General features: G+C 48.8%; 1 protein-coding gene across 8 annotated transcripts in view; it reads right to left on the reverse strand.

Moving 5' to 3' along the window:
• Positions 1 to 9,761: 9,761 nt before the first annotated feature.
• The window catches only part of LOC119969274 (leucine-rich repeat-containing protein 63), a 71,193-nt gene continuing 63,176 nt past the window's right edge, over positions 9,762 to 17,778 (reverse strand). For 7 of the 8 annotated variants that reach the window (XM_038802677.1, XM_038802676.1, XM_038802670.1 and 4 more), the window contains 2 exons: positions 16,896 to 17,135; positions 9,762 to 10,119 (listed from right to left, as the gene is read on the reverse strand). In XM_038802677.1, coding sequence (XP_038658605.1) covers positions 9,963 to 10,119; positions 16,896 to 17,135 — 397 coding nt within the window. In that variant the 3' untranslated portion in view covers positions 9,762 to 9,962. The remainder of the gene's footprint in view (positions 10,120 to 16,895; positions 17,136 to 17,778) is intronic. The other variant, XR_005461325.1, reaches the window with a different exon arrangement.

A 17,778-nucleotide genomic window follows, 5' to 3' on the forward strand; every position in this document is an offset into this window, starting at 1 on the left:
TTTGGACTGTGGGAGGAAACCGGAGCACCCGGAGGAAACCCACGCACACAGGGGGAGGACGAGCAGACTCCACACAGACAGTGACCCAGCCGGGAATCGAACCTGGGACCCTGGAGCTGTGAAGCATTTATGCTAACCACCATGCTACCCTGCTACCCTGCTACCCTGCTGCCCCGAGTATTCGGCCATTGCAATCTCCGACCACGCTCCGCATTGGATAGAGTTGGAGATGGGGGAGGTGCGGGACCAACGTCCGTTGTGGCGGTTGGATGTGGGGTTGTTGGCGGAGGAGGAGGTGTGTAGGAGGGTCCGGGCAAGTATTGAGGGGTACCTTGAGGTGAATGATATGGGGGAGGTTCAGGTGGGGATGGTCTGGGAAGCCCTGAAGGCAGTAATTCGTGGGGAGCTGATATCCATCCGGGCACACAGGGAGAGGAGCGAGAGGAGTGAGAGGGACAGACTGGTGGGAAAGATGCTGGAGGTGGACAGGAGGTATGCAGAGGCACCAGAGGAGGGACTGTTGGGGGAGAGGCGCAGCCTGCAGGCTAAATTTGATTTGCTGACCACTAGAAAGGCGGAGGCACAGTGGAGGAAGGCACAAGGGGCAGTGTACGAACATGGTGAAAAGGCGAGTAGGATGCTGGCTCATCAGCTCCGTAAGCGGGATGTGGCTAAGGAGATTGCTGGAGTGAGAGACAAGAGTGGGAATGTGGTGCGGAAGGGGGTAGAGGTGAATGAGGTCTTCAAGGACTTTTACGGGGAACTGTACCGGTTGGAGCCAACGGGGGAGAGGAGGGGAGTGGAGAGGTTCCTTGACAGGCTTTCTTTCCCGAAGGTGCAGGAGGAGAAGGTGGAGGGGCTGGGTGCGCCGATTGAGCTGGAGGAGCTAGTTAAGGGGATCGGGCAGATGCAGTCAGGGAAGGCACCGGGGCCGGATGGGTTCCCGGTGGAATTTTATAAAAAGTTTGTGGACCTTGTGGGCCCCTTGCTGGTGCGGACACTCAACGAAGCGTGGGAAGGGGGGACTTTGCCCCCAACGATGTCGCGGGCGCTGATCTCGTTAATTTTTAAAGAAGGACAAGTACCCCCAGCAGTGTGGTTCATACAGACCCATATCTCTCCTCAACGTGGATGCTAAGGTACTGGTAAAAATCCTGGCCACCAGGATAGAGGACTGTGTGCCAGGGGTTGTGCACGAGGACCAGACAGGTTTTGTGAAGGGAAGGCAGCTGAACACGAATGTGCGGAGATTGCTGAATGTCATCATGATGCCGGCAATTGAGGGGGAGGCAGAGATACTGGTGGCGCTGGATGTGGAGAAGGCCTTCGATAGAGTGGAGTGGGGGTACCTATGGGAGGTGTTGGGGAGGTTTGGATTTGGTGAAGGGTTCATTAGATGGGTAAGGCTGCTATATGAGGCCCCGATGGCGTGCGTGGCCACGAATAGGAGGAGGTCGGAGTACTTCCGGCTTTACCGAGGGACCAGGCAGGGTTGCCCCCTGTCCCCCTTGTTGTTTGCAATGGCAATCGAGCCACTGGCGATGGCGTTGAGAGATTCAGAGAGGTGGAGAGGCTTGGTGCGAGGTGGAGAGGAACATAGGGTGTCGTTGTATGCCGACGACCTGTTACTGTATGTGGCGGACCCGGTGGGAGGGATGCCGGGAGTGATGGAGTTGCTAGCCGAGTTTGGGACCTTTTCAGGTTATAAATTAAACTTAGGCAAGAGCGAGGTGTTTGTGGTGCACCCTGGAGACCAGGAGGTAGGAATTGGTAGGCTCCCGCTTAGGCGGGCAGGGGAGAGCTTTAGGTACCTGAGGGTGCAAGGGTCTGGGGGACTCTCCACAAGCATAACTTTACCAGACTGGTAGATCAGATGGAGGAGGAGTTCAGGAGGTGGGACATGCTGCCATTGTCGTTGGCGGGGAGGGTACAGTCCGTCAAAATGACAGTGCTTCCGAGGTTCTTGTTCCTTTTTCAGTGCCTGCCCATATTTATCCCCAGGGCCTTCTTTAGGAGAGTGACCGGCAGTATTCTGAGCTTTGTGTGGGCACATGGGACTCCGAGAGTGAGGAGGGTGTTCCTGGAGCGAGGAAGGGATAGAGGCGGGCTGGCGCTGCCCAACCTTCTGGGGTACTATTGGGCAGCCAATGTGTCAATGGTGCGTAAATGGGTGATGGAGGGGGCAGGGGCGGCGTGGAAAAGAATGGAGATGGCGTCATGTAGAGGTACGAGCCTGGGTGCCATGGTAACGGCACCGTTGTCGCTCTCCCCTAAGAGGTTTACCACGAGCCCGGTGGTGGCGGCGACCCTAAGAATCTGGAGACAGTGGAGACGGAATCGGGGGGGAAACAGAGGGCTCGATGGAGGCTCCACAGGGTGGCAACCATTGGTTCATCCCAGGGAACACGGATGGGGGATTCAGGGGGTGGCAAAGGGCGGGCATCAGCAAATTGAGGGACCTGTTTATTGGCGGGAGGTTTGCGGGCCTGGGGGAACTGGAAGATAAATTTGGCCTTCCTCAAGGGAACATGTTCAGATACCTGCAGGTAAAGGCGTTTGCTAGGCGACAGGTAAAGGGATTCCCTTTGCTGCCCTCGCAGGGGACGATGGACAGAGTGCTTTTGGGGATGTGGGTAGGAGAGGGGAAGGTGTCTGACATCTATAAGGTAATGCAGGAGGTGGAGGAGTCGTCAGTGGAGGAGCTGAAGGCAAAATGGGAGGAGGAACTCGGGGAGCAGATACAGGACGGGACTTGGGCGGAGGCCTTGGAGAGAGTCAACTCTTCCTCCTCATGTGCGAGGCTTAGTCTCATCCAATTTAAGGTGCTGCACCGGGCCCACATGTCCGGGACTAGGATGAGTAGGTTCTTCGGGGGTGAGGACAGGTACACCAGATGTTCGGGGAGTCCTGCGAACCACGCCCATATGTTCTGGGCATGCCCAGCACTGGAAGAATTCTGGAAGGGGATGGCGGGGACGGTGTCGAGGGTGGTTGGATACAGGGTCAAACCAGGGTGGGGACTCGCGATTTTTGGAGTTGCGGTAGAGCCGGGAGTGCAGGAGGCGAAAGAGGCCGGTGTCCTGGCCTTTGCGTCACTAGTAGCCCGTCGAAGGATTCTGTTACAATGGAAGGATGCAAGGTCCCCAAGCGTGGAGACCTGGATCAGTGACATGGCGGGATTTATAAAATTGGAAAAGGTCAAATTTGCCCTGAGAGGATCAATACAAGGGTTCTATAAACGATGGCAGCCTTTTCTGGACTTCCTGGCTCAGAGATAGGTAACTTGGTCAATAGCAGCAGCAACCCGGGGCGGGGGGGGGGGGCATTATTGTAGTGTTTATTCTGTAACTTTATAGTGTGTTAATTTGCGTTGTTGTTAAAATGCTGGGTTGTTCATGGGGATGGGGCGAATGTATATGATTGTTAATATTATTGTTATTTTCGGTATTTTACTAAGGTGCGTCAATGTTGTATAAAATCAAAATTTTTCAATAAAAATTATTTTAAAAAAAAGAATGAATCGGGTGAGTTTGAGGTATTTTAGGGTGTATCGTGGGACGAGGCTAACTATAGACCAGTGAGCCTTACTTCTGTTGTGGGCAAAGTCTTGGAAAGGTTCATAAGAGGTAGGATTTATAATCATCTAGAAAGGAATAATTTGATTAGGGATAGTCAACACAATTTTGTGACGGGTAGGTCGTGTCTCACAAACCTTATTGAGTTCTTTGAGATGGTGACCAAACAGGTGGACGAGGGTAAAGCAGTTGAAGTGGTGTATATGGATTTCAGTAAACCGTTTGATAAGGTTCCTCACGGTAGGCTATTGCAGAAAATACGGAGGCATGGGATTCAGGGTGATTTAGCAGTTTGGATCTGAAATTGGCTCGCTGTAAGAAGACAGAGGGTGGTGGTTGATGGGAAATGTTCAGCCTGGAGTTCAGTTACTACATTTGTACCACAAGGATCTGTTTTGGGGCCACTGCTGTTTGTCATTTTTATAAATGACCTGGAGGAGGGCGTAGAAGGATGGGTGAGTAAATTTGCAGATGACACTAAAGTCGGTGGAGTTGTGGACAGTGCGGAAGGATGTTGCAGGTTACAGAGGGACATAGATAAGCTACAGAGCTGGGCTGAGAGGGGGCAAATGCAGTTTAATGCAGAAAAGTGTGAGGTGATTCATTTTGGAAGGGGTAACAGGAAGACAGAGTACTGGGCTAATGGTAAGATTCTTGGTAGTGTGGATGAGCAGAGAGATCTCGGTGTCCATGTACATAGATCCCTGAAAGTTGCCACCCAGGTTGAGGGTTGTTAAGAAGGCGTACGGTGTGTTACCTTTTATTGGTAGAGGGATTGAGTTTCGGAGCCATGAGATAATGTTGCAGCTCTGGTACAAAACTCTGGTGCGGCCGCATTTGGAGTATTGCGTGCAGTTCTGGTCGCCGCATTATAGGAAGGATGTGGAAGCATTGGAAAGGGTGCAGAGGAGATTTACCAGGATGTCGCCTGGTATGGAGGGAAGATCTTATGAGGAAAGGCTGAGGGACTTAAGACTGTTTTCGTTAGAGAGAAGGTTAAGAGGTGACTTAATTGAGGCATACAAGATGATCAGAGGATTAGATAGGGTGGACATTGAAAGCCTTTTTCCTCGGATGGTGATGTCCAGCACGAGGGGACATAGCTTTAAATTGGGGGGGGGATAGATATAGGACAGATGTCAGAGGTAGGTTCTTTACCCAGAGAGTAGTAAGGGCGTGGAATGCCCTGCCTGCAACAGTAATGGACTCGCCAACATTAAGGGCATTTAAATGGTCATTGGATAAACCGAGGGGTTGGAGAATCGCCCGGGGCCGGTGTCAATCCCGCCCTCGCCGTGTCCCGAATTCTCCGCCCCCGAGATTCGGCGGCGGCGGGAATCACGCCGTGCCGGTCGGCGGGCCCCCTGCGCCAGTCGGCGGGCCCCCCGCGCTGGTCGGTGGGCCCCTCGCGGCGATTCTCCAGCCCAAGATGGGCCGAAGTCCCACCGCGGACAGGCCTCTCCCGCCAGCATGGATTAAACCATCTATCTGACCGGCGGTATTGGCGGCGCGGGCGGGCTCCTCGGGGGGTGGGGGGGGGGGGGGGGTGGGTGGGGGGGGGGGGGGGGGGGGGGGGGTGGGGGGGGGGGGTGGTGGGGGGGGGGGGGGGGGGGGGGGGGGGGGGGGGGGGGGGGTGGGGGGGGGGGGTGGGTGGGTGGGGGGGGGGGGGGGGTGGGGGGGTGCCCCCACGGTGGCCTGGACCGCGATTGGGGCCACCGATCGGCGGGCGGGCCTGTGCCGTGGGGGCACTCTGTTTCTTCCGCCTTCGCCATGGTCTTCATGGAGAATTCCGCACCTTTGGGGCGGCCCGACGCTGGAGTGGTTCACGCCACTCCGACACGCCGGGATCCCCCTGTCCCGCCGGGTAGGGGAGAATCCCGGCCATGGATGATAAGGGAATAGTGTAGATGGGCTTTAGAGTGGTTTCACAGGTCAGCGCAACATCGAGGGCCGAGGTAATGTTCTATGTTCTGTGTTCTCTGAGGCAGGGATGCACACTCTCCCCATTGCTCTTTGCCTTGTCGATAGAGCCACTAGCCTTGGTGCTTAGAGCATCAAGGGGTTGGAAAGGGAAAGTGCGGAGAAGGGTGGAGCATAGGGTTTCGCTATATGCGGACGACCGACTGCTGTATATATCGGACCCACTGGAAAGCATAGGGGATATTATGGACATTTTGGTGGAATGCAGCCGTTTTTCTGGGTATAAATTAAACATGGGGACTCATAGAATTTACAGTGCAGAAGAAGGCCATTCGGCCCATTGGGTTTGCATCGGCCCTTGGAAACAGCACCCCACAGCTCCACCCTATCCCCATAACCCAGTGGCCACACCGACCATTTTTTGAAAACTAAGGGCAATTTATCATGGCCAATCCACCTAACCTGCACATCTTTGGATTGTGGGAGGGAACCGGAGCACCCGGAGGAAACCCACACAGACACAGGGAGAATGTGCAGACTCCGCACAGACAGTGACCCAAGCCGCAAATCGAACCTGGGACCCTGGAGCTGTGAAGCAATTGTGCTAACCACTGTGCTACCATGCTGCCCATGGAGGTTTAGGTATCTGAGCGTCCAGGTGGCATGGAGGTGGAAGCAACTACACAAATTGAATCTTGCCGGGCTAGTGGAGCAAATGAAGGCGGATTTTAAGAGGTGGGACGTGCTTCCGCTGTCACTGCTGGGGCGGGTGCAGTCCGTGAAGATGACTGTGCTCCCGAGGTTTTTGTTTGTATTCCAGAACCTCCCAATTTCTATCTCAAAGGCCTTCTTTATGAAGGTTAGCACATTGATATCAGGATTTGTGTGGGCAGGGAAAGCCCCACGAGTAAAGAAGGTGCTGTAGGAGCGGGGGCGAAGGGGGAGCAGGCTGGCCTTGCCAAATTTAATGAATTATTACTGGGTGGCAAATATAGCCATGGTAAGGAAGTGAGTTGTGGGGGAGAGGTCGGTATGGGGGCGGATGGAGGCAGCCTCGCGTAAGGGCACTAGCTTGGGGCAATATTGGTCGTCCCTCTGCCATTCCTGCCGGCCATGTACTCCACAAGTCCTGTGAGGACAATGGCGGCAGCACCTGAGGCAGGAGAGGGCCTCAGTTTGGGCTCCGATCTGTGGGAATCACAGGTTTGTTCCGGGGAGGTTGGACGCAGGGTTTCAGGGGTGCAGCGGGCGGGGATTGAGAGTTTTGGGAATCTATTCGTGGGGGGAAGCTTCCTGAGCTTGCAGAGACTGGTAGAGGAGTATGAGTTGCCAGCGGAAAAGGGTTCCGGTACCTACAGATGAGAAACTATGCCGGGATTCTCCCCCAACCGGCGGGCGGGCGGGCACGCCAAAGGGTGGCGTGAACCACTCCGGCGTTGGGCCGCCCGGAAGTTGCGGAATCCTCCGCACTTCCGGGGGCTAGGCCGGCGCTGGAGTGGTTGGCGCCACGCCAACCAGCGCCGAAGGGCCTCCGCCGGCCGGCACGAGTTGACGCATGTGCAGAACCGCTGGCGAGATCCCAGCACATGCGCAGGGGGTTTCTTCTCCGCGCCGGCCATGGCGGCGCTGTACAGAGGCCGGTGCATAGGGAAAGAGTGCCCCCACGGCACAGGATCAGCCCGCAGATTGGAGGGCCCTGATCGCGGCCCACCCGCGCCCCCTCAAGGACTCCGCAGGCCGCCCTCAGAGCCAGGTCCCGCCGGTATAGACCTTGTGTATTTCACGCCGGCGGGGGCTGGAGAATTCGGCAGCCGACGTTGGAGCGGTGGGACGGGATTCATGCTGCCCCCCCCCCCCCCCCCCCCCCCGGGGGATTCTTCAACCTGTGGATGATTGCAGGATAACGTGCTGCCGAAAACAGAGGTTGGTGAGGGCAGGATGTCTGAGATTTATGAAGATTAATGGATTGGGAGGGCACCTCGATAAAAGCGGAAGTGGGAGCTTGGGAGGGTGCTGGAGGCTGGATTATGGGTGGAGGCTCTGGAGGGGTGAATGCGTCCTCTTCATTGCCAGGCTGAGTCTCATTCAATTTTAAATAGTCCACAGGGGCTCAACATGGATGGTTGGCTGGACATGTATTAGGGTCTTTGCAAGAGGGACTGGCAAGAACAGGTTTGGGACGGTGTGGCGGGGGGGGGGAGGGGGGGGGGGGGGAGGGGGGGGGGCGGGGGGGGGGGGGGGGGGGGGGGGGCGCTAATCATGTCCACAAATGTTTTGGGCCTGCTCCGAAGCTGGAGGGACTTCGGACGGGGGTTCCACTGACGTGATGTTGGAGGTACTGAGGGTGAAGATGGTTTCGAGTCCAAAATTGTGCAGCATTTGGAGTATTGGAAGCCTCATCTGGGAGTATTGGAACACAGTCAGAACCATCTGAAGTTCACAATTTAAATCACAATTTTGGATGGTTCATTTTGTTTTGGTTTTGAAATCTTTTTATTGGCATTTTCAAAATTTACAAAGTTATGTAAATTGTTGGCCGTGTTCACTGTGCAATAGAGAAAGGTTTGTCTTTTCCTTCTCTTAATTTCCCCGACTTACATTCTGCCACCCTTTGGTTCGGCGTGTGTTCCATCCCCCCCCCCCCCCCCCCCCCCCCCCCCCCCCCCCCCCCGTCAACTTCGGCTGTCTTTCCCCTGTGATTCTGAGGCGGTGGTGTTGCTCCCTCCCTCCCACATTATCCTTTCTGTGTCTCCTCCTCCACCCCCCCCCCTCCCCCCCAGGGTTGCTGTCGTTCCCCCTGTCTTTATTTTTCTTTTTTCAATTTTGGATGGTCCATCGTGTAGGGCAATTGCCCAAAGGAAATTTGAGCTTCCCAGACAATTGCGATGAGATTCTTACCTGGGAACAACCAGAGGTCCCCAGCGCATCTTTTGGGAACCAACCCCCCAGATACACTGCCCTGGAACCAGACGTTACGGCCCATATAATAATATATGTTGGGAAGTTCTGATGTACTGCCATCATCAGACTGTGATTACCTAGAAATAATAGGCACAAATATCATTAACTGCCTTCAGTTGACTGATAGCACCTGAAAGATGATCATCTCCAATCGTAGGCTTTCAAGTGCGACTCTGAGCAAAAGTTTTGATAAAGGGCACAATACAATTTCAAAGATAATGCTAATCCTGTGGTGAAATATGTATTTTTTGTAATGTCTTGTTAGAAAATTTCATTTTAGCTAATGGATAGTTGAATTTGTGACAAAGATAGGTGGCTGAAAAAGTGTTTCTGAAATTACTTTATTGGTTTTGTTTCTGATTTTTATTAGGTGCATTTTCCTTACTGCATCTTGTCTCAGAATTCTGTTACTGTTTTACTATTATGAAATGTAAACCATTTAATCAACATTCACTGATGTACCATTTTTGGTATGTCAGAGATGGACCATTATTATTCCCAACCCTCCCTGTTATTTATGAAAAGTGTGAACAGTGGGGAGTTAAAACCAATTCTTGCAACTCCATTAGTCAAAGCCCTACAGCCAGAGTTACCCTGTCCCCAACTACTTGTTTTCTACTGCTAAACCTATTTTCAATCCTTGTCTTTTTTTTGTATCAAGGACAAAACAATGGAGGAGTGTTTGAAATAGGGTTGAGACGGAGTTTTTTTAGGGGCGGCACGGTGAGCACTGCTGCCTCACAGCTCCAGGAACCCGGGTTCAATTCCGGCCTCGGGTGACTGTCTGGAGTTTACATTTTCTTCCCGTGTCTGCGTGGGTTTCCTCTGGGTGCTCCAGTTTCCTCCCACAGTCCAAAGACGTGCAGGTTAGGTGGATTAGCCATGATAAATTGCCCGTTAGTGTCTAAAAAGGTTAGGTGGGGTTACTGGGTTACAGGGATAGAGTGGAGGCGTGTGCTTAAGTGGGGTTCTCTTTCCAAGGACCGGTGCAGACTTGCTGGGCCGAATGGGCTCCTTCTGCACTATAAATTCTATGAATCTAAGAAGTACTTTCCAATGTTAAGTTGATACAAGCAACAGTGCAATTATTTGATGATTACCAGTTTGAAGGAAGTAATTGTGAAATATTTTGTATCAATAGTCAAAATTATATATTTTTACACTCTTAAAACACTAAATTCTCCTTTAAAAACCTCTTCAAGTGGCTATGCCATGTGTTTTCATGAGTTGACAGCAATTCAAAACAGATCAATACTTTTAAAAAGTGTATTGCTGAATTTAAATAATTATACATATTACAATCAATTTAGTGACAAATGTGCAAAGGAAATTCTTTAATGACTGAGTGAAGAACAAGCACCAAACAACGTTTTAAAATGTCAAAATTATAAGTGCTTACCAGGAGTATCTATTAATTGCATATGAATTGAAACATGCTGGACGAGAATACTTGGTCCTCATTAACTTCCTTTTGCAATAAGACAAATCTTAGTGAAAATAGATTGTTCAGTGAGCCTCAGACAAGAACCATTTGTAACAAGATGGTGAACAGGCATGAAAAAGGAGCGGGATGCTTTCAGTATTAAAGATGGTCTTACGTTGCTTGATTATTTTAAGTCCTGCACCATACAGAGGTCCTTTGCAGCAGTCACATATAGTCGCACTATCACAAAAAATAGAAAAATAAAAGAATTACAATAAAACAAAATGAAATTTGATACTCAGCTCTGGGTTTTGCTGATAAGTAATGGGGCATTATTCCTCAATTTTCTCTCTTCCTCTCAATAAATCAGATGTTTCAAAAGCACTCTCTGAGGAGACAGAGCTCTTTTATTTACTAGTTACCTGTATATGCATAATTCTTCAGCTGTGCTGGGAATATTGCAATTCATGCCATGCTTTATGTTTTTTTTGTGAAAGATTTTTATTCTCCTCCTTTTTCACAATTTTTCTCTCGAATTTACACCCACCAACCACAAACAATAACCAACAACAAATATCTCAAACCTCATAACAACAACAACGATCCCATCCTCCCACCATGCCCCAGACAACAGCCCGCATGTTAACATAAACAAATGACAAAAAAGGAAGCAGGGATTACCCATAGCCATCTTTAACATAGATAGCCCCCCCTCCACCCCAACCCACCCCCCCAACTAATGTTCAAATTTATCCAGTTCTTGAAAGTGCATAATAAATAGTGCCCATGACTTGTAGAGCCCCTCCGAGCTTCCCTTCAGTTCGAACTTAACCTTCTCAAGGGTCAAGTATTCCAACAGGTCCCCTCGCCACGCCAGGGCACAGGGTGGAGAGGCCGCTCTCCATCCCAGCAGGATCCGCCTTCGGGCGATCAACGAGGCGAAGGCTAAGATATGTGCCTCCGCACCCGTTTCCAACCCTGGCTGGTCCGACACCCCAAATATGGCCTCCCGGGGACCCAGGTCCAGTTTCACATGTACCACCTTGGAAATTACCCTAAACACCTCCTTCCAGTACTCCCCTAGCTCTGGACAGGACCAAAACATATGAACGTGATTAGCGGGGCCCCCCCGCAACGTTCACACTCATCTTCTACCCCTTCAAAGAATCGGCTCATCCTCGCCCTCGTGAGGTGTGCCCTGTACACCACCTTCAGCTGTATCAGCCCCAACCTCACACACGAGGTGGAAGCATTCACTCGCCGGAGCCATGCTTTATGTTAAGTATATTCTTTTCATCAACCTTTCTCTGCTTATTCCTTTCCACATTTTTGTCAGTAAGCTCGTTGATTGAGAAACAAAGATGGACAGCATATTGAAACTGTTTGAAACACAAATGTGACTCATGTTCTCCATGACCACACACATCAATTTCTCACCTTTTAACTATTGGAACATACATAGTTTTAATCAGAGAAAACAGGGATTACTAAAGGGACTGATACAATATCCAGTTCAATGAGAACAAAAGTATTATTGAATGATGCTTCTCTTTTTGCTGCTATTTATTTGATGAGCTTGGCGCTCATCAAGTTAAGGGATGTCTTTACGACAGACTGGAAATTTTCCCATGTTTTACACCCAGAGTCAATCACAGGAAGGAATACTGATCTGAAAAATGATGAAAAGATGGCTAAAATCTTCAAAAAACTGTGTCGGGGAATCATGTGAACCAGACGTGGGAATAGCAGCATTTCCGTGAGCTCTGGTGCCACTCATCCTTTAATCATCTCATTTATCCTGCATATACTACCTAATCCAGGACTGAATACTCCATAGTATGACCCTAAAAGATTTCTGCCGAAATGGTGTTTGAAAAATATGCTGAGGAAGCTAAAAAGTGTTGATAAAAGGAGTAGTCAGATGCAACTGGGGTAGGACTGTTTCCTTGATATGGCGACCTAATCCTTGAGCAGACTCTTGATCCAGCACTCTCAAAGACATTGCAGACGATGACTGTGAACATCATTAAAGTCATTGACGATGAACTTGGCTAATTGGCACAGAATATTAGCACTCACGAGACTGATTAATGGGTGCACTGTGTAGGTGGTTTGACAGTGGGGCTGCGTGATAGATATCCGTCTTTTCTTCTTGTCGCTACTTAATTTAAAACATTTTTTTTTTAAATTTAGAGTATCCAATTCATTTTTTTCAATTAAGGGGCAATTTAGCATGGCCAATCCACCTACCCTGCACATCTTTTGGGTTGTGTGGGTGAAACCCATGCAAACACGGGGAGAATGTACAAACTTCACACGGACAGTGACCCAGAGCCAGGATCAAACCTGGGACCTCGGCGCCATGAGGCAACCGTGCTAACCACTTGCGCCACCGTGCTGCCTTATCCCTGCATAATGATGATAATCTATGCTTTACGGTCTCCTGACTTTATTGTGATAAATAGTGCCACTGCCAGGAGGTGGAGGAGTGATTTAAATCTTCATGGTTGGGGTCAAAATGCAGGGGGAGGGGGGATGCAGTGCATTTGGCACCCATTCTCATTCTGACTTATCTTTTCTGCTCTTCTGAGGAGTATGTAGGAGTAGGGGCAATACAGTGGCACAATGGATAGCAATGGATAGTACAATGGTGCAGACTCGATGGGCCAAATGGCTTCTTTCTGCAGTGTAGGGATTTCATGATTTTATGTCTCCTGGAAGGACTGCTGATAGGGCTAGCCCTACAGGTCCTCACATACATTGAGGAATGTCCCCTTAGAATTAGTGTAGTCGCAAACATTTTGTATTTTATTCATTTTGGGGTTAAAGAATTGTGAACTGGATCCTGCAATGGTACAGGCAGGTCTGGTATCAGAGGAAAAGACATTGAGCTGGATCTTCTGGGGCGCCTGCCGTAAGAACGTCACAGGCGAGACGCAGCAATGGAGAAGTCTATTGACTTTGGGCGGGATTCTCCGGTCGCCGGGCAGATGTGGCTGAAAAATCCCACCCATTATATTGCACCTGTCGTTGTTTTTTGTTCATGTATAGTCAGAGACACCAAAGTTTAAAGATTAAGCTGAACCAATTGTGTTGCTGTTCTCCTATCTTTTTCTGTACTCTTGTATTTAGAAGCACCTATATTGTTATATACCAGTTGTGAGGGTTTATTGCATTATTTGGAAAAGTGGAAAAACTTTAATAAAAATACATATATTAAAAAAAGATGTGACTTCCCTAAAACAACTCTCAAACATGGGGGATGCTAATGTTATGTTCCCTATCCAGGGGAAGATATGATGGAATGGGTCACATATGGCACACGGGACGAGACAGGGTAGATGCAGCGAAGATGTTACCAATGATGGGCGTGTCCAGAACCAGGAGTCACAGTCTGAGGATTCAGGGTAAACCATTTTGGACAGAGATAAGGAGACATTTCTTCACACACAGAATGGTGAGCCTGTGGAATTCATTACCACAGGAAGTAATTGATGCTAAAACTTTGAATATATTCAAGAGGCAGCTAGATATAGCACTTGGGGAGAATGGGATCAAAGGCTCTGGGGAGAAAGCAGGATTAGGCTATTGAGTTGGATGATCAGCCATGATCGTGATGACTGGCGGAGCAGGCTCGAAGGGCCAAAAGGCCTCCTCCTGCTCCTATCTTCTATGTATCTATGTACCTTATTAGGAGAAGACCAAGCTAGTCTTCCAACGCCAATTAAATGGAGGTCATATAAATAGTTATGTGGTGAAACCCATGCATGGCAATTTTGGGTCACAGTTGGAGCTGTATTAGTGAGTCAGCCACAGGACCAGCACAGGCAATTGAGAGCTGCTCAGGCAACAGACAGACCTTGCTGTACGGTCATAGAAATAAAGGTTCGGAGGTATCAGGCATAGGGCTGGCATTTCTCTTGTGCAGGTTTCCACAAAGCCTCAGGACTCTGTGGTAGATTGAGGATCTAAATTTCATACATGTAAAGCCACTTAAAATACAATGTTGGGACAATCGGAAGTCATGGTAAGAAAAAAAGGTTTGCATTCTTAAAGCACCATTCATGACCTCAGGATCCCCAAAGGGGTTTACAGCCAATGAGGTATTTTTAAAATGTAGTGCAGCAGCTAGGGCCACACTTTATTTTTATAATTTCATAATTCTTCTGAGGCTATCCTCATATTGAGATGCCTTTGCAATCTCCTGTTAGTCTCAGCAGCATCCTTCTCTTATAGTGGGTTTGCAAATTGGATGTCCTACTTTTGGGCCTGATGGCTCCTTCACCCACTTGCATTCCTTAATTGAATGGGGTTCCCAGAGGCGACTTCTTAATTGTCTGCCTCTGGAAATACTGTGACTGCCATTCTGCCACAAGCATTTCCGTATTTCTGACCCAGGATTGAGGCGATGTCAGAATCTTGACCCAGCCAGGAATCGGCAGTCCTGTGGCTGGGATTTAAAAAAAAATATTTTAATTCAACATTTTCAATTTTTAAAACATTTTTACACAAACAAAACAAATCCTAACGCTCCCCCGCCCCAAACCCCTCGGCAGCAACCATGTTTCCAAAATACAAAATGAACAACCCCCACCTCTGGTGGAACCCCCCACCACCCCACTCAGTGCAAATGTCACCTTTTCCATGGCAGGTCCCCTAACCATTCCGAAGCACTGAGGGGAGAGAAGCTAACGTCCACCCCAACAGGCCCCGCCTGCGAGCGATCAATGAGGATAAGGCCAAAAACATCTGCCCCGCTCCCGTCTGCAATTCTGGCAGGTCCAACACCCTGAATATAGCCTCTCAGGAACCAGCTCCACATGCAGAACCTTGGACATGTTGCTGAAAACTGACCCCAATACCTCCCCAACTTTGGGCAAGACCGGAACAAATGGGCGTGGTTGGCTGGGCCCCTCCCACACTGCTCACAGCTATCCTCCACTCACTCAAACAGCCGGCTCATCCTCGCCCTTATTATGTGCACTCTATACACCGTTTTTAGTTGATCAGCCCCAGCCTCGCACATGAGGTCGAGGCATTGACCCTTCACAGCACTTTGCACATAATCCTTCCTCCAGCACCATCCTCAACTCTTCCTCCCACTTAGCCTTAATCCCCTCCATTGACTCCTTCTCCTCCTCCATAATCCTACCATAAATTGCTGAGACCACCCCCCCCGCCCCCAACCGACAGTAATTCCTCTAATAATGAGGGGGGCAGCGCCACAGGAAACTCGGAAAAGGCTTTTTCGCAAAATTCCGAACCTGCATATACCTAAAGCCCTCCTCATGCTACAGCCAATACTTCACCCCAAACTCCTCTAAACTTGCAAACCTTCCCTCCAGAATCAGATCCTTCATGTCTTTCACCCCTTTCTCCTCCCATCCCCTGAACCTCGCATCCAGCCTCCCCAGCTCAAACCCATGATTCCTTCTTAACGGCATCATCCTCGATGCTATCCTCAACTTGTAGTGCTGTTGGAATTGCCCCCAAATCCTCAGCGTGACCACCACTACCAGATTCCCAGAATACTTCCCTGGGGGGCTCGCGGCAGCAGCCGCAATCCTAACCCCTTACAGGATGCCATCTCCAACCACACCCACAAACCTCTGACTCCTTCCTCCAGCCCTGCACTTTCTCCCCATTTTGCCGCCCAATAGTGCAACAGATTCAGAAGAGCCAGGCCCCCGACTGCTGGCCCCTTTGGAGCACCGCCTTCCTTATCCTCGCCACCATACCTGCCCACAAACGATGAGAAAAGCCTATCCACCCCTTGAAAAAATGCCTTTGGCAAAAGACCAGCAGACATTTGAATAAAAACAAAAACTGTGGCAAAATATTAATTTTGACTGCCTGCACCCGGCTAGCCAATGACAAGTGAGACTATCCCACCTCTCCAGATCCTCCTTCATCATCCCTACCAGGATGGTGAAATTCAGCTTACAGAGCCGTACCCAGTTCCGCGCCACCTACACCCCTACCTACCTGAAGTGAGGCTGGGAATTTTTGATAAGAAATTCTCACCCTCGGCATCCATTATTCATTAGCATGATGTGTACAGCAATGCTACACTTCTGTTTATATCACTTAGGGTCTCCCCCTTTCAATGTGAAGTACAATTTCAGCCATGCCAACTGAAGCATCAGCTGTAAATGGCAGCTGAAATGCCCATTAATTCCAGCAAACATGCATGTGTGACCCTTATGTGTCACTGACATTGAAATATTGACTATAAAATATAAAACGTTAGCACGAATCACATTTTAAGGAAGGATTCGCTTCTCAAAAGATAATTGTATTTCAATATGTATATGTGTGTTACAAATTAGGTATTTTTAATATGCCAATGATTTATGGTTTCAACCTCACCACAACAGATGGAGAAGGTAACAGGGGCTGGGAAGGGGAACAAGGTATGACTCTGTGGGTAGGAATTGCCTTTGAAATTTTGGGAAAGAGTTGAATCAGTAAGAATTGGGAAGCGACACAAAGGCAGGAATGTCTGCCTTTTGCTGAAAAATCCTCAAGAGCCATTTAACAAAACATAATTGATTGTCTTATCTGGTTACCTCTTTCATGACCTGGGTGGGAAAGCTGCTGTGTTATTTAGAATTGGCTTCAGTAACTGGTTATTACTGCGTTTTGCTACAAATGCTTATCTGTGTATAACTTAGTTTGGGGCTTAACCTGTATCAAAATGCCTGGTGTGACTGATATTGATCATTTTCTGAAGAGATATGGATACAACATGTTATTGTGAGATACTAAATTAATTTATCATTCACTGAGGGAATACTATCCCAGTTTACTCTGTACTCAATATCCAACTTCAGTTCATAGATTGAGTCTGGGTTTGTCTAACATAATTGACTTTTACATTGGGCAAGAGAAAATGTAACTGGAGAAGCCATTACAGGGTAATGGTGCCTTGTATCAGGCACATCTGTGCTAGAATTGGAGAGTGTAATTGAAAGCCAAGCCCATTATCTCAGTCCAATGTAAACTGAGCTACTTACTTGTTCAGTGTATCTTGCACGTCTTTAGAAATGTTTGTGTACTGCTGACCTAAGTGGTTCTTGGAGAAAGTAACAGCAGCTAGATCAGTCAGTCGTTGTGGTTGGTTCCGAACAGTTCCTTCCCAAAACAAAGAATTTGTGTAGTTATTCTCCATGCGTAAGTTCTTGAGCTGGAGCTGGAGGAGCTCACATGGCAATGTTGTCAGCTCATTACCATCAACGTTTAAAAACTGAAGGTTTCTGGGTAACAGGAGTTTCATAAAGAAGATTAAAGTCATAATTATGAAAATTTGTGCTTCATCTTCTCAATTAGATCTATATAAAAGTTACCAAGGAAAATTAATGTACTACATGGAACCAATAACAGATGTGTAAACTCAGTACATTCAAAGATATAACCTGAAGTGCAATTACCTTACACAAACATCAAAAATAAATCTGTCATATATTGAAAATATGTTATTTCTACTATACAAGGAGAGTTGATGCAGAGGATTAGCTGACTTTACTTTATGTCACTATACTTTTACCATGCAGTAAATCCAGAGGAAAAAATAGCTTTTACATCATCATTATATCCGAGAAACAGATGGCCAAAATCATTAAATTATACAGAATTTACAGGACAGAAATAGACAATTCAGATCATCTGGTTTATGCTGGTGTTTATGCTCCTACACGGGCCTCCTTCCAACTGCTTCTCGAGTCCTATCAGCATTTCATTTATTTATTTTCCCTCATGGCTTCTCTTTAACTCCATCTATGTTATTTGCCGCTGCATTGGTTAGCACAGTTGCTTCACAGCTCCCAGGTTCGAATTCCCGGCTTGGGTCACTGTCTGTGTGGAGTCTGCACGTTCTCCCCATGACTGCGTGGGTTTCCT

The sequence above is a fragment of the Scyliorhinus canicula genome, chromosome 7 (genome assembly GCF_902713615.1).
Source record: "Scyliorhinus canicula chromosome 7, sScyCan1.1, whole genome shotgun sequence".
NCBI lineage: Eukaryota > Metazoa > Chordata > Chondrichthyes > Carcharhiniformes > Scyliorhinidae > Scyliorhinus > Scyliorhinus canicula.